We start from the raw sequence: 24,177 nt of genomic DNA on the forward strand, positions 1-24,177 counted from the left end.
CTATAAATGTGACTGGTGAGTCAAGTTGTCAGGTTGTCTGCTTATCCGGTTACAGTGTCAGTGGGTGGAGATGTTTAACGTGCCATAATAAGTGGCCTCACATAAACAGTTTCTATATGTGCAACTTTCAAAATGGATTCTTAAGCATTGTGAGAATAGTTTTCCCTACATCTAGTTTCCATCCATCTACAGTGGCTGCGTTTTCACTCTCGGCCTCACTACAACACCGCCTTGGTGTGGATTTGTCTCTGTAAACTATTTATAAGGATAATGTGGATGTGTTTACAAAGAACTGTTTCTTTATCGAGATGCTCAGTGTGCCATCTCCACAGTCAGAAGTGGTTGTAAAAGATGAAGGTAAAGTAATGGCATGCATTCTTAACTGATGTCCTTCTGTTGATAATCTTTTTTTGCAGTTTTTCCTGTTAATGTCATTGTACGAGGGATTATGAGTGAAGAAGTCACTAAAGGTCCTATAGTACAATACCAATCTCAAAAACAACATTGGTTTCCATATTTGTTTTCTGCAAATGAGGCTATATCTATAGGATGAACAGACAGGTACAGTGTTGAGTGCAATGCTGTTTTACTGTTATTTCACTGCTCGGAAGAATTGGTAATGATAACACAAGTCAGATATAATGTGAGGATACTTTATATATTGCCCAGGAACCTATGCTATTAAAAAAATTAGAGAGACATTCATATTTATAACTCTTCTGTAAGCTCCAATGCCCGCCCCTTGTATACTTCTGCTTCAGCAAATTGCCCAGAAAATGCTTGACCCTCCTCCATTCTGCTGTATTTTATAGAACCGAGAATAACGTCAGAAGTTGTTTTTTTTACAGCAGACATTTCAACTCACCACAGTAGGAAAAGTACTGGTGTAAAGAATGAAATGATTGATGGCTGAATTCCTTTAAACTGCTTTGATTTCAGGATCGGGCATGCTTGCTCACTGGCACTCTTACTGGAACACTTGAAGAGCCAGAGCCATCGTTAGTGTTATTGGTAACACCTGTGCTTTTCCTACAATACAAGTCAAAATGTCTGCTGTTAGAAAGTGGTGCAAAATCGTGAGTTGAGAAACAAGCCCTTGCACTTTGATTCTGACACTCTTACCATCAGGGAGTGCCTGATGCTTACCAAAGTGTTCATTTATAAAATCTAAACTATTACATTGTAAATGTGTTGGTCTATTTCCCAAACAACTGGAAGGAGATCACTAAAAGTTTTACTTTCACGGATTGAAAGTGCTTGGATTTGTCCTTGATTAATACTTCAACATGCTGTTATTGTAAAAGAAGAAGATAGTATTTGTTTAAAGGCAAATATTTATCATGAAATAGGGCTGTCAAATAAATGGTGGGAAAAATACAGAAAACATACTTTGGATTATAACCCAAAAGGTGTGATAGTCCCTTTGATAACTCCCTTACAGTTAATCACAGTGGTGTGTCCCTGTTTATCTTTTTTAAACTCTGGCCTATTTAAAGTTTTTTTTTTTTTTAAAGAATTGTGACCCACTTCCCCTCGGCGTGAGCACAGGCGCCAGTGAAAGTGAATAAGTTGTGACGGCAACAAAGTAGAACTTGACAAAATCACTGCAAACTTACACACCCATGACAAGCTAACATATGAATGAGTGTATGCTCCTGCTGAGGGATCTGTCAGTCATCACCGCCAATGATACTCACCCACTTGTGTCCCAGAAAGTATTGTAGTAGTTCCTCTCCACAGATCCTCAATCAAAACATCAATGAAACAGACATGTACACTGTAATTCATATTTCTGTTAGCTATACTGTTTTAAACAACAACCTATGTCCTATTTTTGTAGCTTAGGCCACTATGGGAAAAGATGTTTTTTAACTCACCATTTTACCCACTGATATATAACACTATGAGTACCCCACTTGGGCAGCTTTACGATAGATTACACTGCAGTTCAGTCCAGTTTATCAGGAAAGGAAAGTGTGTGAACCCAAACTGTCCATTATCATCAATCAATCCAACCAGGCAGCAGCACTCCAAATGTAATGGACATTTGGGTAATAATTTCAGCAATTTTTCCACTTTTGTTTTCAGTTCCAAATAGGTAGTTGAGATAATAACAGGTAATTGGATTAATGTGTAAATGTTAAAAACCTGTTTATTTGCTCATGTTTGTGATGGCCTTGTGGAGTCCATTGAAAGTTGCCTTGAGCTGATTTGAGCTACACAGTGAGCAATTAAGCTAATAAGTAAAATACCATCATAAGCTACTGAAATTATGACCAAAATTATGAAAACATGCTCATATCTTCCTTTAATGCTGATGATTTGACAACTACATACAAAAGTTTGATTAAAGTTTGACTTTGATTTCTGAGAAAGTTAATGTGTGTTTTAAATCACTGTGCGGTCATCTTTGTTCTTAGTTGACCCAAAAGAGGGTTTTTTTTCTTTACAAAGTTAAAAGGTGTTGATGTAGCCAGGTGCAGTCTAGCTTTAGACTTGTACACAATGGGATCTCATTTCTGAATACTGCATACAAACCCAAATATGTGTATCAAGTATGTGTAATTGAATGGAATTTGTTATTTCATGGTGTAGTCGCTGACAAGCTATCAGTTACATCCACCTGATGAAAATGAATGAAATGAATTATGGTCTGACATGTGGTATCTCAATATGAACACTGACACTGGAGCTCATTGGATTGGCAACCATCCACATTATCATGACATTATAAGGACTCAATGGACTCAAAGACTCATCGACAGAGACTAAAAAAATACTATTTGTGAGATTGCCCTGCTCGCCTGCTACACTTATTTTGAATGATTTGTTAAGGCTGGGTTTGACACTGGATAAGAGAAGAGCATTGCTAGCTGGACTTACGGCTGCAAAAAAACTAGTTGCCACACGTTGGAAACCTCCACATTCGCTCTCTTTTCGAGCTTGGGTTTTAACATATTTGGATATTGTTTACTTTTTATTTTATCTTAGTTGTTAATCATACGTTTTTTGTGTATATGCATATGTATAGGTATGTATGTGAATATATATTTTATGCTCTATTTTTGAAGTGTGTATATACCTGTACGTACTGTTTCTTTAAAATAAAATAAAAATTAGATCACAAAAAAATACTATTTGTGGCATTTATGGTATGATTTAAGTACATTAACGTTAGAGATTTCCTCTGGCCAAGCTTGCTGACTTCCCGTTGGCTCCAGAACACATGAATGGCATAAAATTATCTAATGATATGACAAATTTTATTGGACCGTTTGCTCGATTGATGATTGTGCATGTGCCAGTGTGTGTCACATGATCCTATAATACCAAGTGTAGCCACCATGCCAAAATTGCCAATTGGGCTGTGATTAAAGGCCATTCTTCACATGAATCCTGTTTAAACCATTTCATCTTCTACTTGACATCACTGTCTGCTGCACCTCCAGCCTTCCATTTTTCTTCTATTTTTTCATATCATGTTCTCCGAGTTTTGAGTGAGGTTTTTCCTTTTCTTCGTAGAGACTTAATGCTGGCTTAAGAACCATGGCTGTTGTAGATCTGTAAAATCCATTGAGTTGTTGTGTGTGATATTGGGCCATACAAATACATTTAACTTCCTTGACTAGTTATTATACAGATAAGACAAAGAGTAAATGTTAATTAATGTGCTCATACATTTTTTTAAAGTATACTTTTTTTTTTTTCAGTGGATCATGTCAAAAAGTAATCACAGACATCATAAATTATAATGAGCAAACTTCATGCCTTAAAATAATCAAAGAGATGTTCAATTTCCACTCTTTTATTTCAGAGTAATTTATCAGCACAATTATACATTACAAACCTCTCATGGAAGTAATTAAAGACACTTTGTATTTACAGGCTCGGTAGTACAATATATAATATATTATTGATAGGCCCTATATGTTATTATATCATTAAAAATAAGTCTTCAACTGAAACAGACAATGCAAATGTTCCAAGCAGACCATAGAATATTGAGGGTTTTGTGCAAGAAGTTTATAAAAAAACCCACTATTATGAATAAAATGACTTTAAAAAGAATGCAACATAAAAGTCTCTGCACCAATCTCCCAATTATGACTTAAACTAAAAAGACACATTTCACCAGTTATTCTGACTTGAACTAAAAGAAATGGTGTCAGAGGGCCCAAATTCTCTTCTGTATTTACAAATTTATAATTTTAAATTATTTTATGTTATTCATCTAGTTGCCTTAATATCATCCACAGTTTATTTTTGTTGGTTATGTGTTGCAATGTAATAAGGATAAAACAACGTTTTTATTCCCTTCTCCTGTAATGTGTGTTTAAAGGGTTTGTTCACAGGTTTACAGTGAGTGATGTTTGCTTGCTATCAGATAAGTTGCATTTGTGCAGACATTGCAAAACTAATTGGATATATTACAAAACACCATGAAAGTCTGTTGTTTTTCATGTGTCATAGCAGATGAAAAGGGTTAAGCTCCAACTGCTGCTGGCTTAATCCAGTCTTAGCCCAGTGACAGATGTCATGCTAATGGATGCCTGTGGTTACTGGATCGACAGCATGGCACTGATATATCAACAGGGAGCGAGGAACCAAGGCCCCTGCTGGGAGGAATCTTAGACACTTTAAATTTTCAAAACGAACTTGGGAGGTGAGAGAGTGTCTGTGGAAACGGAATCTCTCAGGAGAAAATATTAAACTAACATGTACTGCTGATGAAATGATTTCATCATAAAAAACTACAGACCATTATGGGATCACACCAGCCTGACACCACTACAGGGACACGTAAAGTGTGTTTGTATTTGTGTGTGTGTGTGTGTGTGTGTGGGCCTACTTCCGGCGCCCTTGCTTGGACCATACCCATATTTAAACTTGGCCTTCATTTTGATCTCAAACACACACTCGTAATGTTTGCTGACAGACAGACATATAAACACCTGGAAAAGTATTCAAAACCAACTCTGTGGTAGTCTCATTTCAGTAGGTGTCTGAAAGAGCAAATTTTGCCATTATGACACACACACACACACACACACACACACACACACACACACACACACACAGTGTCACAAAGTGAAAACGATACAAGCATCGCTGATGCGGCTGGTAATAAATGAGATCGCTCTTCAAGCATCAACATGGTGTAGATTATGGTGTTGCTCTCACCACTGTTGAACATTTTAACATTATTGTCAGACATTATTCTAGACATCATATGTGGTTTTAGAAGAAAAATGGTTTTTTTTTTTGTAAAGATGAACAAAGTGTCAGCCCATGGCAATGTTTTCACAAATTGTATACAAATCGTTGTAACATTTACACCTCCAATTATATTTGTAATTATATTGTTCAACAATGAGCCTTCGTCATCCCTTTCAAGCGTTACAAATGGACATGTATGATCTATAACAACATCCAAAAATATCTTTGAGTAGCATTTAATTACTAAAGTTATAGCTGATAAATTGCTTTTTAAGAAAACCATTGCTGGCTGTAAATGCTTTGTTATGGCATTGGGTGCATCAGGTTTAGTATAAAGATAGCTGAAGTGCGAACCGCTGCCGAACCATTTGTCATGCCAGCAAATCAAGTTACAAAGGCAGAACCTAAGTTGAGACCCCAAAGCGTTATTTTATCCATCCTGCACAGTGAGGTACCGATGTTAACTCCTGCATGGAGAGGGTACACTGCCATTTTCATCTCAATGACCGGAGGATCATTTTCAATGATGCACGACAGCAGAGAGTGGGGACACGGTTTTCTTGTGGATGAAAATACCAGTGGGGGTCCATGGCATTCACATTTATAGGGCTTAACAGCCTGGGTGATAGACAGAGGAGAGGGGTGAAGAAGAATCACTCTAATTCAGGGCTGGAATGGGGAACACGGTCAGCAGACCAGTTTGGCATAACAAAGATACATTATACACACACAGAATAAAAATAAGTCAATTCTAATTCAAGGTTTCCTCTTCCCCCCACATCAATGACTTCAATGACAACTGTAGCTGGGAGAGCAGAGGCTTTGCAGAGACTGCACGGCCTCTCATAGCACTGTTGTTAAAATGCACATTGTTACTGCCTCACTAACCAACAATAAACCAATTCCAGCTGCTGCTAAAAAATATTCAACTGGGAAACAAACCATGAAGCTGACATGGAACCCAATCAAGTGTGTGCTGTACCAAGAATGAATAATTTGAACTTTTATTAACCCTTCACACACAAACAATGCTCACTTTGCTCCAGTTGTTGTTTGGAGACAAGGAGACAAGCTTTCTGAAGTCTGGATGAGCATTTGGAAGCCTGTTAGTTCAGTCAAGCATTAAGTTGGCTGATGCTGATTTCCTTTAACACCCTGTGGTTGCCCGACTGTTTGCCACGCAGTTTCATAGCAGAGCATCGCAGGCCCATCAGCCCCACGTCATTAGCTAAAATGCTTCCCTTATAGAGAAAAACAAACGCAGTGGAGCAAATCTCAGTTCATATTTTGCAGTAAACCACAAGCAAGTCTAAAAGTGAAGTTAACTGTAATTATTAAGTTGAGTCTCCCCAGTCACTATTTAGGATATCTGTTCTTTAATTGTAATGCGATAAAAATCACAGTATTTGACTGAATAAGTAAAGAGTAAAGTAGTCCTGACCGAGGATTAGAGTTTGGTCTATTTTGTCTTCCCAGCATGGAAGGAGAGGGTCAGCCAGGCAGGGCACCTAATCAGTGGTGAGTTGTTAATGACCACCGAGTGGCTGAAAGAAGCTAAGGAGAAAATAAACATCAATAACTTCCATAATGAATCATTCCTTCTATAAACAAAAGTATTGGCTCCTCTTTGATAACGCTTATAGTTAGGGTTGGCTTAGTTTTGCCTTTGACCAGCCCTTAGTAATGCTGCTCTAGGTTTAGACTGTCAGGGGACTTCCTATGACCCACTGAGCTCCCCTCTCCTCCTCTCTCTCTCTCTCTCCATCTGTGTGCATTCATGTGGCATTAATGCATGTTACTAACTTAGCTTATTCCCCAGAGTCATTGGGCTTTCTTACAGTTTTCCTTGGATTGTGGTGGCTCCTGGATCGTGGCTGCGGCTGCTGTCGTGGTCCTGCTTAATGTCCATTGCTACTGTTATTATTATTATTATTACTCATAGTTCTACGATCTTTAGTGTTACTATAATTGGCACTGTTCATCCTGTCATTCCATTATACCCACTGCTATAATTATTGAGTCATAGTTCTATATTTATTATAGTTAGGTATTATTGTGGTTGCAATGCATCTCCCTCTCTTTCCCCCAACCAGCAGAGGCAGATAGCCCATCAAGTTTTTCCTTGCTGCACTAAGTACAATTGCTCTTGGGGGAAATCTTAACATAACACAGTACAGCGGAACAACACATTTTCGTGACTTGAGACTTGCAATTCTAAAACCCAAGTAATACAGAAAAAGTCCTTCACAGAGCTGATACAAGAACTCACAAACTCTTCCACGGTCCACATGCACATCCACCATGTCACTCCTGGGTGACCTCTCACACAACACTATAAACATTTTATTTTAATATTACCCAATTGGAAAGATAAAACTAAATAATCCAATCAAACACTTGACTAAATCAAACCATATTACACAATGTGCTTGTTAGTTGTAAAATAGGTGTCATCTGTCCTGCTTCTTGTTGTCAAAATATGGGGCAGCACAGAAGAGTACATAAATACTGAAATAATAGACACAAATATACACATATTTAAGATAAATTTGTTCCATATGTCCCTGAGCAAATACACAGTCTGTACAAATAATATTATCATTACATTTTATTTAGCTGATGGATTTATCCAAAGCGACTTACAATTGCCATATATGTCAGAGGTTGCACACCTCTGGAGTAACTATGGGTTAAGTGTCTTGCTCAGGGACACAATGGTTGATGTATCGCAGTGGGATTCAAACCCAGGTCTCCCACACCAAAGGCATGTGTTATATCCACTGCACCATCACCACCACTACCCTTTACACTAATACATCACACTGGAATGTATTGACACTGCTGTGTGCCTTTGTTGATATATATCTACAGAAATACATATGTGTCATAGTGTGGGAGTGTGTCAGAGCCATAATACATTTCACATACCGTAACACACATATTTACTCACAAGCTTAAAAAAGAGGTTATTGAGATACAGTAGAAGTATTTGAATGGCAGTTGAGAAGGCTTACGACTATCAAAGGTGTACAGATTAAGTTAGCACCAGTTGTGTTAAAGTTACAAACAAATACAATACAATAATGCTCAATCACACTTCATTTTAGCATATCATTTTGGAGATAAATATCTATTTGTCTCCTTTTAAAAGAAACATTTCCAAAACACTATACATCTATTTTTAGCACAAAAACATAATTACCTGAAGTTCAATATTCAGAATCTTTATTATATTGAGCATCAAGTCTATAAAAGCTTAATTATTTTATCAGGCAATTATCCTTTAAAGAATACAAGAACATGTATGACATATTTCAGCCTTTCTGTAAGAAGTCACTCACAAATAGTGGGTATCACAATTTCAAATTAAACTCTTCAAATGTTGCTACAAAATGTCTGCATTCCCCTTATAGATACTGAGTCATAATATGATGAAAAGTTGTTTTGATATCACCTTTCCTCTTCCTCCAAATGAAACACAGATTGGCACTTTTCTGTCACAGAGGGACACAAAGGAAAAACTATTTTGAGCTCTGACCTTTCAACACCGCTGCTGTCTGAACAGAAGAATTGTCCTTTCTCATCAACTGTACAATAGCTATTGTGTTCCATTAAGCTTATTGTTTTACACAGTAATACACTTCTGACCTCATACCGGCGTGGTCCTCCTGTTCACTCCATCTTTCATATCTTTCTGGAAGCAGTTGTGGACTTGTAAAAACCCAGAGTCCCTCTCTGGACTGTAAGGCCCTGCAGTCACACTTCCGCCCTTCAGAGGGTCCCTACTAAGGGCGTACAGGGATATATCCCCCATTGGCAAGCCCATCCCCAACCCTCCTCCACCACTTCCTCCACCGATCTTCCTCCCCACTGGGGAGGGCTCGCGGGATGGGTCACTCGATCTCGAACTGGAGTGTGAGCGCCTTCGTCTGTAGCGGTAACTTGGGATGCGAGAGTAAGGCGAAGATGAGGAGGTGGTTTTGATGAAGTCACTTCGGGCTAGGAAGCGTGTCTCTTTGTTTTTCTCGATATATATGTTGACTGCGAGAACACCCACTGATTCAGCCACGATGAAGGAGAGAGCGCCAAAGTAAAAGGACCAGCCATAGTTGTAGTGGTTTTTCTTGTCCTCGTCTTTCTTGTCACTGGGATCCCCGGCGTTACTGGAGATGTAGACAATGATTCCGATGATGTTGCTCAGGCCTGAAGTGAGGAAAGGTAAGAGAAGGAGAGATGGAGAGAAAGCATGCATGGATGTAAATGTTTAAGCACATAAGTGGATGACAACACTATAGCACTGTTATCAGAGGCTGATTCTGTTTGGGCTCACACACTCTACACTTCCCTTCCTCTATTTCTTCATCACATTCAAGACCTGAGAAAATTATCTTTACAAGTTAGGTCATTTTTTTAATTTAGTGATAGACTCCTCTTCATAAAACAATAAGATATTATCAAGAAAATGCAGATTTTCATCTTCTGACATTATTTTTGCATATTCACAAAGAATTATTTGTCACTGCCAATTATAGAGAAACAATGAATTGAAAGGAAAGATGTGCTACAAGTGTGTAAGTTATCGGCTATTTCTTGTGTTATGTAAAAAATATATATATATACCATAGGTAAAAAGCACATGAATTGTATTTTTCTGAAATATAGGAAACGTTGGGTAACTTTAAGAGAAAGAAACAACACTTAACACAGACACCAAAGGGAGACATTCTTGTGTTGTGTCTGTCTTCTCCTTTTGTCTGCTTATGTCTTCTTGTTCTTCTTTCCGTCTGTGGCACAGCACAAAATCTATTCGTTGTTTGTAATATCCGTAGTGTGCCATCAGTCTCATCTTACCTGCAGCCACAAACAGGATGCCAGCACTGAGCAGAATGTTGTTCTTGTTGTTGTAGATGCGTCCAACCCCGACACACAGGCCACCCAACATCAGCAGAACGGTGCTGAGAATGGGGAATAGACTTGATGCGCGCACTATACCTGTTCATTTGAGACAGTGGAGGGTTATTGTCAATACAAATTAAGAAACACATCACTTTAAATATATAAGACAAAGGCTGAACAGCATGTGATTCATATATAATGACAATTGTAAAGTAATGTTATAAGTAGAATTATTTGTAGTAGCAGAAACATTGTTGTTCTAAAAGCAATATTGACATATTATCACCTTATAAAGTGTATATGGTCCAATGATGGATCTTCAATATGGATATTTGACACATCCATCAAATACTGACAATATTAGCATTAATTTGGAATTGTGTTTCTGGCCACATAGAAAATCCAACACTCACTCTTCTTTTAGCTCTGCTTTGGTCTCCACCAACTCTGAGGTAAATATCTGCATCTCTCAGTGCTAAATGCTCCATTATGTTCACTAACTATTCCCTTATTTTGCTGGTCTGCTGCTTAGTGCTGGGCAGGTAGTTTACATTGGTTTTAACAGAGTTTTTTTGCTGTATCATATGCTGGAAAAGAGGTTGGTGTGAGCGATATAGGCTGTAAAACCAAAACAATAAGCTTAAAGATGCTAAAATGCTCCAGAGCGCTGAGGGGCCAAATTATTTGTGGGTTTGTCACCATGAGAAACACCCTTTCTTTAAACATCCATTGTTAATACAAAAATATTGATTAGAGGAGCTTTAAATACATATATCGTATTAAGGGTTCCCTGCTGAGTTTTCAAATTCTAGTAGTATGGAGCTGATTTTATAGAAGTGGTCCCTGCTTTGTTTACTTTGAGGCGGTACACATTCCTGCCAATGATTTCTCACTATTCCACTGATCACAGGTGGCAGTACCAGACCAAAATATGCAAGACAAGGAAGAAGAGGACTGCTAGCAAACAACCACGGATGTAAACAATGCAGGATCTAAAATACTTTAAGAATTGGCTTTGCAAATATCTTGTTAGAATTCAGGGATACACACAATGCACTCAATGTAAACAGAACTTTTGTTGTTGTTTTTACAAGAAAACACCACAGGGCATCTATAATAAAAATGCACTGTCCCTCAGCATAATAATTATTTGTGTAGGAGAAGTACTCTTCCACAAAGATTATAAAATATAGAACTTAGTTAATATGGTTTTCTGCACCCTTAAACTCTGTGGAGGGAAATTGTGTCATTGTGTATTCTACTATATGTTCATTGTACTACTCACATGCCAATTGATGGCATTTCTGACTAGCTTAAGCTTTACAAAAATTAACAATTTATGGCACTCCTGGCTGACACATGAAGTAACGCCATAAGTGTAGAAATAAAGGGAGTGGAAGAAGAGCAAGAACTGTGTCAGGTTCAATAGATGAATGCTTCCACAGATACTAAGGCCTGATTAGCAGATGCTCCTGCCTTTCCATGACACTAACCAAGTGAGTCCATGAGGGTATTGAAATTCAATTCAGACAACAGCAAAGATGGGAACAGTTGCTGTGGTGCAAAGGGGATCAAACTAGAAGCCATATGTGTTTTGCAGAGTAAAGCTTGGGGTGACGTCTTCATCAACCTTGGTCAAATGTGAGATGTGCTCTTATGTGGGTAAAGTCATATTTTAGACCTATAACTCATAAGCACACAACAGACTTATCATGTCTACAACTCTAATTACTGTCATGACATCAGGCTTTTATGGTGGAGGGATAGAGATATCATGACACATTAAGTACCCTTGTGATAACTCCATCACCACTAGAAGAAAGAAAACGGGGTTGCAATGACTTACGTAAGATGTACTCTGAGCTGTCTGTATCGTAGTCGTTATCCTCTGGAAAATGATTGATCCGAAAACAGCTTCCTTTGTTTATACCTGCAAAAGCCAAAAGCCAGCGTGAATGTAACTGATGGCAGCCTGTGCAGGGATGAAATGACACCAGTTAAAGGAAAATACTGTGTCTTTATAATGGAGCAGGACATGCGATTCTCCAGTTAAGATAGAAGGTACGTATAAAAGGAGCTACATGTTGACCATCCACGGAATTGACATGCAGCTTTTATGATCATGAGACAAATAAGTTAAAGAAAACTGGAGTTGATGTTTGGTAAAGAATATTAGTGTTGAACTGTCTAGTTTTCACCTCTAACCATGTCAGAAAGCATTTGAGGATAGGCTTCTGTGGATCTGAGGTTCTCAAGTTCTCAAGCCCTCAGGCTCCTTCTATTCAAAGACCCAGTCTTTCACCAAGAAAATCTTCCCTCCACTTATAAGAGAATAAAACATTGGAGCATTATGAATATTGAAAGGTTAGACCTTGAATTAAAAGTCTGACGTCTGATTTTGCTGCCACATCCTGTCATTTCTACCTTTGCTACTGTGTTAGTTGCTCTGGAGCTATGCTAGACTTAACACCGTTTGGATTCTCTCATACACTTAATAAACTGTTAAAATGTAACAGCAGTATGAGCTCTTTGTCATTCTGGTAACAAAGAAAGGCTTGTGTTTGCGTATCCAGGTAAAAGGTAGCAGGATATACAGTCAGGTCCATAAATATTGGGACATCAACACAATTCTAATCTTTTTGGCCCTATACACCACCACAATGGAGTTGAAATGAAACGAACAAGATGTGCTTTAACTGCAGACTTTCAGCTTTAATTTGAGGGTATTTACATCCAAATCAGGTGAACGGTGTAGGAATTACAACAGTTTGTATATGTGCCTCCCACTTTCTAAGGGACCAAAAGTAATGGGACAATTGGCTGCTCAGCTGTTCCATGGCCAGGTGTGTGTTATTCCCTCATTATCCCATTTACAAGGAGCAGATAAAAGGTCCAGAGTTCATTTCAAGTGTGCTATTTGCATTTGGAATCTGTTGCTGTCAACTCTCAATATGAGATCCAAAGAGCTGTCACTATCAGTGAAGCAAGCCATCATTAGGCTGAAAAATCTAAACAAACCCATCAGAGAGATAGTAAAAACATTAGGTGTGGCCAAATCAACTGTTTGGAACATTCTTAAAAAAGAAAGAACGCACCGGTGAGCTCAGCAACACCAAAAGACCTGGAAGACCACGGAAAACAACTGTGGTGGATGACCGAAGAATACTTTCCCTGGTGAAGAAAACACCCTTCACAACAGTTGGCCAGATCAAGAACACTCTCCAGGAGGTAGGTGTATGTGTGTCAAAGTCAACAATCAAGAGAAGACTTCACCAGAGTGAATACAGAGGGTTCACTACAAGATGTAAACCATTGGTGAGCCTCAAAAACAGGAAGACCAGATTAGAGTTTGCCAAACAACATCTAAAAAAAGCCTTCACATTTCTGGAACAACATCCTATGGACAGATGAGACAAAGATCAACTTGTACCAGAGTGATGGGAAGAGAAGAGTATGGAGAAGGAAAGGAACTGCTCATGATCCAAAGCATACCACCTCATCAGTGAAGTATGGTGGTGGTAGTGTCATGGCGTGGGCATGTATGGCTGCCAATGGAACTGGTTCTCTTGTATTTATTGATGATGTGACTGCTGACAAAAGCAGCAGGATGAATTCTGAAGTGTTTCGGGCAATATAATCTGCTCATATTCAGCCAAATGCTTCAGAACTCATTGGACGGCGCTTCACAGTGCAGATGGACAATGACCCGAAGCATACTGCGAAAGCAACCAAAGAGTTTTTTAAGGGAAAGAAGTGGAATGTTATGCAATGGCCAAGTCAATCACCTGACCTGAATCCGATTGAGCATGCATTTCACTTGCTGAAGACAAAACTGAAGGGAAAATGCCCCAAGAACAAGCAGGAACTGAAGACAGTTGCAGTAGAGGCCTGGCAGAGCATCACCAGGGATGAAACCCAGCGTCTGGTGATGTCTATGCGTTCCAGACTTCAGGCTGTAATTGAATGCAAAGGATTTGCAACCAAGTATTAAAAAGTGAAAGTTTGCTTTATGATTGTTAATATGTCCCATTACTTCTGGTCCCTTAAAAAGTGGGAGGCACATATACAAACTGTTGTAATTCCTACACCGTTCACCTGATTTGGATGTAAATACCCTCAAATTAAAGCTGAAAGTCTGCAGTTAAAGCACATCTTGTTCGTTTCATTTCAACTCCATTGTGGTGGTGTATAGAGCCAAAAAGATTAGAATTGTGTCGATGTCCCAATATTTATGGACCTGACTGTATCTTTATATAGGCCTAATTGTAAATGTATTCTATTTTAGAAGTTATCTGTTGTAGTTATGGCTGATACTGGGGCAGGGCCATCACAGGAAAGAAGGGGAAATAAACGAAGAACAACTAAAAGCTAAATGGGAGAGTGACAGACGACGGGCGAATACACGAGTCAATCTCGGTTGGGCTTTCAAAAGATGGAGACAATTATGGGATTGTAAATGATTCAAACCAACCCTAAATTGGCCCACAGGTTTGTAATATGTCTATTTCATTCATAAAATAACTTTCCAATGTGAGACACAGTTGTACATCAGTAGCTACATGAAATTATGTCCCCCTTCCATTTAGTGCCGTTTTTATTTATTTTCAGTCTGTGTTTGTGTTTGTGCTACTATTTTCTTTTTGTCCCCCTGTACTTGTGTAAAACATCATTGCATTGCCTCCGCAGTCTGTCGGGGGCGACTTGCGCCGAAGGGCTTGGACCCCATTAATAACTGCTTGCAATTCTAGTTATTATTACATTGGTTGATAGAACAGACTCTTGCTTATGGTTGGCTTGTGACAGCTTGAAAAAATCTTTACGACAGCAGGTGTGGTAAAAACACTACAGTTTTTGTCCTAAGGGGCTTCTAGAATCAACACAACCCAAAAGTACCTCGTAGCTGCTTTCATATTGTTTATTGCTCATTTTTCTGCTACATTTTCAGGGTCAGAGACTGCTGGAAAAGTGAAAGAAAAGCAGAGATAATGTGACGAAACATCCTTAACCGCACAGACTCACAGATTCTATCTTTACCAACTCCACACTCTCAACCTTACTTTCTCAGTCTCTTTAAACTCTCATCATCGGTTTCTTTTTTACAACACTCTTACAGCTATCATGTCTCAATTACCCACTTCTCTCTCTCTCCCGTGTTTTCCTCTTCAACCCCCTCTCAGCTTCCTCTTGATCTTTTATGTGACAAGCACATTCTTTGGATCGATACAGAAGCACAATCACTGTGTAAAATAATCATTATACTGTTTATACATGTAATGTACAAATAAGTATTTGGTCAATAACAAAAGTTCATCTCAATACTTTGTTATATACCCTTTGTTGGCAATGACAGAGGTCAAATGTTTTCTGTAAGTCTTCACAAGGTTTTCACACACTGTTGCTGGTATTTTGGCCCATTCCTCCATGCAGATCTCCTCTAGAGCAGTGATGTTTTGGGACTGTCGCTGGGCAACACGGACTTTCAACTCCCTCCAAAGATTTTCTATGGGGTTGAGATCTGGAGACTGGCTAGGCCACTCCAGGACCTTGAAATGCTGCTTACGAAGCCACTCCTTCGTTACCCGGGCGGTGTGTTTGGGATCATTGTCATGCTGAAAGACCCAGCCACATTTCATCTTCAATGCCCTTGCTGATGGAAGGAGGTTTTCACTCAAAATCTCACAATACATGGCCCCATTCATTCTTTCCTTTACATGGATCAGTCGTCCTGGTCCCTTTGCAGAAAAAACAGAATGATGTTTCCACCCCCATGCTTCACAGTAGGTATGGTGTTCTTTGGATGCAACTCAGCATTCTTTCCCCTCCAAACACAACGAGTTGAGTTTTTACCAAAAAGTTCTATTTTGGTTTCATCTGACCATATGACATTCTCCCAATCCTCTTCTGGATCATCCAAATGCTCTCTAGCAAACTCCAGACGGGCCTGGACATGTACTGGCTTAAGCAGCGGGACACGTCTGGCACTGCAGGATTTGAGTCCCTGGCAGCGAAGTGTGTTACTGATGGTAGCCTTTGTTACTTTGGTCCCAGCTCTCTGCAGGTCATTCACTAGGTCCCCCCGTGTGGTTCTGGGATTTTTTCTCACCGTTCTTGTGATCATTTTGACCCCACGGGGTGAGATCTTGCGTGGAGCCCCAGATCGAGGGAGATTATTAGTGGTCTTGTATGTCTTCCATTTTCTTATAATTGCTCCCACAGTTGATTTCTTCACACCAAGCTGCTTACCTATTGCAGATTCAGTCTTCCCAGCCTGGTGCAGGTCTACAATTTTGTTTCTGGTGTCCTTTGACAGCTCTTTGGTCTTGGCCATAGTGGAGTTTGGAGTGTGACTGTTTGAGGTTGTGGACAGGTGTATTTTATACTGATAACAAGTTCAAACAGGTGCCATCAATACAGGTAACGAGTGGAGGACAGAGGAGCCTCTTAAAGAAGAAGTTACAGATATGCGAGAGCCAGAAATCTTGCTTGTTTATAGGTAACCAAATACTTATTTTCCCGAGGAATTGGCAAATAAATTCATTAAAAATCCTACAATGTGATTTTCTTAGATTTTTCCAAATTTTTTCTCTCATAGTTGAAGTGTACCTATGATGAAAATTACAGGCCTCTCTCATCTTTTTAAGTGGGAGAACTTGTACAACTGGTGGCTGACTAAATACTTTTTTGCCCCACTGTATGTATGTATTTTGTACAATCAAACAAGTGAAGATGTCAAAGTAAAATAATTGTATTAATAAATAATACAAATAATCAATAATCAGAGGAATGACGGTGAGAAAGAAAGAGTGAGCTCAGTAGGGGAGGTTTCTCCCCAGAGCCAATCTGTCTCAGAGACCGGAGCCCATCTTTTATTACTCAGCATAGCTTCACCATGGCAACCTCCCCCCGGCAACACAGAATCACATCCTCCACTTCTCAGAGGACGCCTTTGACATCTTTCTAATGCATTCACCACACACACACACACACACACACACACACACACACACACACACACACACACACACACAGGGGATCCACAGAAACACACACAATAACAAAGCCATGAAACCAGAAAGCAGCCTTTATAAAAAACTGACAATCTCAAATAATCAAAAAACTTAGTGAGATAATGGCTCACAGCAAATCAGCAGGATGTGTCCATTTGAAGTTGGACCAAATGTCTGTTTGAAACGCGTCATATATTTTGGTGCCACTCCAGCATGTTCAGTGATCATGGGTGACTGGCTTAAGTGAGAGTTCTTGTTTTATTTCGGCATGAATGGCTGCAGAAAAAGACTTCACTTTGTTTCTTTTAAAAGCTCATTTGTCACCTTCAGTGAACCTCCTCCTTGTTCTACAGGACAGAACACTCATGCAGACGTCTGTTTGGAGACAAGCGTAATTCTGCTCATAACTAGTTACACTCCATCTTGTTCTTTGTTCCTAGAAAAAATTATCTCTCAAGTAAAATAATTGGACAAATACTGTAAAGCTATGACCCTTATTCAGTATTTTCTCTCAGAAAAACAAACAAATCAACTACTAAGGGAAAATGTACACATGGTAGGCAGCAACTCAAAGAATTACTATTAATTTGTGACATTTGAAGAATGCATTTAGCCAAAGAGGAACTTAATGTTAGGGGGTGTATCCTAATAGGGGTGTGAATTTTCCCTGGCCTTACGATTTAATTTGATTACAATTATCCTGTCAACGATTCAATATGATTTGATATCCCGATGCATCACGATGCTCCACCTCCTCAAATGTATTATATATTGCTACACATGGTTTTCATCAACAAATTCAAGCAGTCAGCTATATATGAACTCCCATTTTTATTGCATCTGCTCTTAAAAAGACACTTCCTCAATGTAGCGTCTGAACCAGTCCTTCCAGAAAAATGCAGAGTTTTTTTGTGATTGTTGCGGGCAAAAATCCTTGATTATGGGGCACGTTTTCTTAAAAAATGCAATGGAATATGTGGGATATTTATGCAATTTTATGCAATGAAATTGCAGGAACTTGCAAAAATTGCGGGAACTTGCAAAAATTGCGGGAACTTGCAAAAACTGCGGTTTCATCACGGCTTCATTGCGGGGTTCGCAGCTTTTCGATGATGTTCACGTCGCATAATTACGTCACTTCATAACGTTCCCATGGCAACAGGGGAAAATGGCTGCTCTTGTGTGAAGTAAACGCAACATTTTTCAACTTTCTGCTAAGATATGTGACTTTTTTGCAACAAAATGCGGGGATTATGAAATCATGCAAGCCCGCATATTTTGCGCGGAAATCGGCAATTTATGCGGCGAAAGTGCGGCGTATTTGAAAAAAATGCGGCCCCTGTATAAATATGCAGACATTGGCTGATAATGCATTGAATTATGCGATCGCATAATCGCGTTTTTCTGGAGGGACTGCTGAACACAGAAGACAACAGACAAAAGGCAAAAACTAAAAAAGCAGCAAACTGAAAATCAACAAGCAACATCAGTAGGCAATAATCGATTACTGTCTGTCACTGCATCGATGCAGAATCATCCACGTCCGCATCGCGATGCATCGATGCAATGATTAATTTCAACACCCCTATATCCTACTTGCCTATATGTTTGGAAGTCACTATGATAAGTATGAGTCTTAGATTGAATATCATTAACATTTTGATTTAGCCAAAGTCTTGGAAAGTCTTCTGGGCTCAGCTAGCATCAGTTGTTAATACAGGTGTGCCACCAGAAGCCAGTGTGAACAGTGTGGCAATAGTGCTGATCGGTACTTTCCCTCTGTAATTCCAAAAAAATATTTCAGTTGTAAAAATAATTCCAAACCTATTTACTTAGAACATTATGTTGTTTATTTAGAATATTTTACACTGAAAGAAATTAAACAAAAATAAAACCCCTCCCTCTCTCCTCCCAAACCCATCCCTACAATCTATTAAATTGAATAATTATTAATTTCTTACTCACTTGCAGTCAGTCCCCAGGGCACAGAAACCACCGTTGTGCCTGCTCGTCTCAGAGGAAGTGTAATGTCAACAGCACCGCGACTCACTACGTCAGCTCTGCAGTTTTGTTGAAGTCACTTCAACAAAACTGCAGAGCTGACGTAGTTTGCGCTGTCTGCACCTCTGCGCGCGCGTGTGTGTGTGTCAGACCTCTGCTCTCTGTCAACATGCAGAGAGGACAGATACGCTTGCGCTTACTCTCAGGTACCGAAATTTGGCACGGTTTGATTTTACGTGAACCAATATTCGGTAGTACCAATGTGATTCGGTCGGTACCGGTAAAAGTACAGGGTTCGGTACCCAACCCTAGCAAACACTCCATCTCACTTCTGCTGATGATATTCTCAAGGGTTCAAAGTGAAAGAGAGAGAGAGAGAGAGAGAGAGAAAGAACGAGAGGGAACATAAATCCATAAATAGTAATGCATTTACCTATATATAAATGTATAACTCTAGTAAGAGTAGTAACAGTGCAGAGCAAAAGTGCAAGGAGTGTGACTTATATGGCTGCATTGTCAGATCTCTAATACATGTCTGAGAGACGCTGCCTTCAGGTTATATGGAAACATAGGAGATGCCATCATCCTTCTTCAAGAAGCACTCATGTATTTCATCTAAATGCTACATGGTTTGAGGATTAAACAAATTTCTAGGGCTGCAACTAACGATTATTTTCATTGTCGAATAATCCGTTGATTGGTCTTTCAATTTTCAGAAAATGGTCAAAAATATCGATCAGTGTTTTTTTTTCAAAGCCCAAGATGATGTCCTCAAATGTTTTGTTTTATCCACAACTCTGAAATATTCAGCTCACTGTCACAGAGTGAAGAAAAAAATATTCACATTTAAAAGCTCTAATCAAAGACTTTTTCATAAAAAAAATATTCAAAATAGTTGGCCATTAATGTCATAGTTGAGAAATAATCGATAAATCAATTAATCTTAGCAGCTCTACAAATTTTCAGACATCTCTAGCAAGTGTTTTCTCTGGTGAATGTATGTAAAATGTCATAAAAACTATGATGATTTTAATTTTGGTAACCTATACTACATTCTGTGATATGCACACAACAAATTAGTTGAACTGCTGTTGGGCTGCAAAACATGAATGAGCAGTCATAAACATGCCAGTACCACCTGTAGACTAGTGAGGAAAAGCTAATCAACGAAATTCTGCCTTCAGTCATGGGTGTTTACAAAGAGAATACTTTACAAGTCAGCAACTGACTATTTCTAGCTTAGAGTGTTCCATGATTGGCCCCCTGCATCTGAGGTTGTCTCCCAAATGTAGAGTTATTAATTCTGCCTAGTTATTCAGCTGGGTTGCTAGTTAAAAGGAACAAAATCATTGAGGGTGGAGATTTCAGCACAAGCAGCAGTGGACAGCGCCACTGGTGACTACTTTCACGGATCAACTGATTGATTTCATTGATCTGGTTCCTCTCAAATGAAGCAGTTACGCGCAATTGTGTGCAAACGTGTCCAAACAACAACTAGCTGCTCGACCAGCGCAGGAAGGCCAGGCCCAAAACTCCTCAGGAGTGTGTTTAGGGTCATGAATACGCAGCACAACAGTTGAGACAATGCTGACAGGATTTCATGAAACAAGTCAGTTACTTGGTAATACTTAAATGTAGCTCAAAATTACTTCATCAGCCTAAGCAATTTCATGGAAGTAGTTGCCAAGCAACCATATCGAGTTAATAAGTAAATTAGAACAAAACCTTAAATTAATACTGGGCCAGCTACATTTCTGGCTTGTAACAAAATGTAAAACATAAAAAACACATTTCAGTGACAAATCATTTACGAGGGAAACTGACGCAAGCGCATACTCAACACGCCTTTGCGCGCAACAAGCTGCAGTTTCCCTCCATTATTTCCTATTTAATATCATGCCCACATAACTTTTTAAATGCTATTCGACGCAGTTAACAAGATAAATGACTGATAATGATGAGGCACCCCTTGGCAGATTTCCAGTTTTGGTTCGTCGTCACCTACATTGTAACCTCCCCATCACTGGACAAAAACGCAAAGGTAACATAAAAGTTTGTAGAATAACGCTCACTAACTTATTCGACTTTATTTTACCTTCAATACAGCAGATCCTCCACAGCCCGGAGTGCGTCAGGTCGCCTTTGACTTTCTTGGTTTGCATCTGGGAGTCGTCCGCGGAGGCATTAGTGGCGTTGCAGATGTACGCCCGGGAGTAAAGCCAGTAGTCGGTGCCGATGGCGATGGTCATGAGACTGAAGGCGACGAAGGCCCCCACAACGGCCAGCAAAGTCTGAACCCTTCGATCACACCATGCCATGGCGTCTCATAATGTGTGGTTCCTCCACAGCAGCTTACGCGCACGGCGAGGGGCACATGGTGCCCATGATAATGGTCAGAGGAAGCACTCGCGTCTCGCGGGTTTTCCTCTCATCAAGCCAAGTCTCGATCCTTAAACCGCTCGAGTTCAATTCAAGTTTCCAAGTTTGACACGATCGCAGTTTTCGTTGAATTCGTTTGAGTTGACTGGAAAAATCTTCAATCCCTGCTACAGGTGGAAATGAAAATAAATAAATGGAAACGCATCCTTAACAGGTAGTTTTAATGAACAGGTACACTTTTATGATACATTTAAAAGAAGTTCATGACATATTTCAATCGCACGCGGCTACGGCTTTGCAGTTTACTATAAAATAATAAACTGCACGGTGTAACAAAGGATGCAGCATCGTTCATCCAGACCACACCTTCCACGGCTGTAGCCAAGCCAATGGGAAACGGCGGTGTGAACAGCTGCTGGAAGAGGAAAACATCAGACCTTCACTAACATATACAGTAGTGTACAGTGATTAGTTAGATAGCAGGAGAATTAAGCGACTTTAAGTGATGAGCAAACAAGCGTTCAGGTTTGCAGTTTGTCTTTCACACACAATCAAAAAAATAACTCACTCAAGTACAAAAACACAGCCTAGAACATGCGGATCAGAAACTGCGTTTTTGATCCGCATTTTTCCAAAACATGTAGAAATCAAGCAACAAATAGAAACATCACCACTGATAGCAGAATGAAGATCAGAGTGATGTGTGGCTGAACTGCTGTAGCAGCAACTTAAAAGATATTGAAAGCACCCCCACTGATGAAATATTTCTTATAACATCCATCAAAACCACTTTGAAGTTGGAGCAGGCTGCTTGCAAGATCATCTGGCTCATAAAAGTAGAAAAGTAAGACATTAAATCTTCGCCACAACCAGAAACTGATGTTCCTAAATGAATGTCTAAATTCTACGTTACAGGGCCGGGCCTGTCACTTTAAGCCCTGGGATGTTGCAGTTGGGGGTCTTTTTCTGTGGAGTAATCTTCTTTTTCACACTGACAAAGTGAGAGAGGTGACTAGAGAGGGCCTGCAGGGACTGAGAGCCTTATCCTTCTTAGTCACTTCCTCTTCCCTGCAAAGAGTGCAAAGAGTGTGTGTCAGGGTCTGACTCTGTATGTGTGTGTATGGAGGGAGAGGCTGGAAATAGAATAGGATAGTGTGTATTAGGAGATAAAGTGAGGAAGAAAGGAGAGAGAGGTGGAGGAAGGGATGGCCGGCAAGGTAAAATGAGAATATGAAGAGGTAGGACAAAAAAGGAGGAGAAGGCAGAAGAGGATATGGAAAAGAGCTCACTAGCTTCACATTTTACATATTAAGACTGGAAAGCAAGTGACAATAATGTATTTGTGCTGCATTTTAGGGCTTAGCTCTCAGTTTGTGGATTGAGTCGGAATGTGTGCACTGGACTTCAATCATCTTAACAAAGGAGTGAGAGTGGGAGAGTCACAGCAGGTGAGAGACAGAGGCCAAGAGATGTGATGTTTTTAGATTTCATCAGCAAACAAAAGATTAATAGAATATTTTATACAACTGCTCAGAAAGCTTTTTTGAAACCACCTACTGTTGTTCTTTCTTTTCTGCTAAAGTCTAGGCTGGTTCATTCTTTCACTTCCAAATGCTGCCTTGCCTTTATACTGTAGCTTGGTGCAGGACTTACACATCTTTAAATCGTGAAACGCTTTAGTCATGTGAATTTTAGTGTGGCATACAATAGTTTTCTCTTTTCAAGAGCATGGAGACAGTTCCATATGGACAGTGACATATTCAATTAAAATAGGGATGCAACAAACAATTAGGATTATCTGGTTTATCTTATCTATCCCATGAGATATACTGGATAATTTGTTTTGATTGCTACAGCACCCATCAGAGAGCACATAGTCACCAAATTAAGTACAACTTATTTACTCATTTTAAGTAGAAATCAAGCTCAGCGCAAATTCTGTCAGGAAGATTTCTAAATAACTTCTATCTCTTCCTAAAACTAGTCACTTGTCACTGTTCACTTTTCAGTAAACCAACCAGAAGTGGCCACGAAATTCATGATCCAATCACAGCATGACATCCTGCTTTAAATGTCTTCTCTCCTTGCTATCAGCTGTCTTTTCAGGCAAACGTGCAACCCTCCTCCTCCCCTTCCACCTCTGGTCATCATCAACCACGACATCCTGAGTCCCTTTCCGGCAGACGGCTCTGGGTTCCTTCTCCACCATCACCAGTGTCTAGGCTCCATCGGGGGGAATATGTCTGGCTTCTCTACCCCTTTCAAATATTTTTAACAATGGAGTCTAATCTCCAAAGACTCTGTACATTTCATATTAAGCATATGTACAATAAATATTTGCATATCTGCAACAAAGTCTCTCCTGATTGAAATACAAGATACAATAATCAGCAGTAAGACAGTTAAAAGTACAAACTAGTACTATAAACAGTGTTGGGAAGGATACTTTCAAAACGTATTCCATTACAGAATACAGAATACAGAATACATGCCCAAAAATGTAATTTGTAACGTATTCCGTTACATTACTAAATCTGAGTAACGTATTCTGAATACTTGGATTACTTCCACATTGAATTGCATTTTATAAGTGTAGGAATCACATACAGCTTACTAAACAGGCCTATTCTGGTGTGTTCTTCTGTTCCAACTGGCTGAATGTGTACCTAAACAAGCA

General features: G+C 39.4%; 1 protein-coding gene across 2 annotated transcripts; it reads right to left on the reverse strand.

The window, feature by feature from the left end:
* Positions 1 to 8,866: 8,866 nt before the first annotated feature.
* Positions 8,867 to 23,745, reverse strand: LOC144529594 (voltage-dependent calcium channel gamma-4 subunit-like). Of its 2 annotated transcripts, XM_078268764.1 has the most exons (5): positions 23,732 to 23,745; positions 21,217 to 21,443; positions 11,960 to 12,043; positions 10,069 to 10,209; positions 8,867 to 9,420 (listed from the first exon to the last, which is right to left on the reverse strand). In XM_078268764.1, the coding sequence occupies exons 2-5, from the start codon at positions 21,437 to 21,439 to the stop codon at positions 8,867 to 8,869; spliced, it is 1,002 nt and encodes a 333-aa protein (XP_078124890.1). In that variant the 5' UTR covers positions 21,440 to 21,443; positions 23,732 to 23,745. The 2 variants fall into 2 exon arrangements, with proteins under 2 accessions (XP_078124890.1, XP_078124881.1); XM_078268755.1 differs by lacking the exon at positions 23,732 to 23,745 and having other exon boundaries at positions 21,217 to 21,439.
* Between the last annotated feature and the right edge of the window lie 432 nt (positions 23,746 to 24,177).

The sequence above is a fragment of the Sander vitreus genome, chromosome 2 (genome assembly GCF_031162955.1).
Source record: "Sander vitreus isolate 19-12246 chromosome 2, sanVit1, whole genome shotgun sequence".
NCBI classification, from domain to species: domain Eukaryota; kingdom Metazoa; phylum Chordata; class Actinopteri; order Perciformes; family Percidae; genus Sander; species Sander vitreus.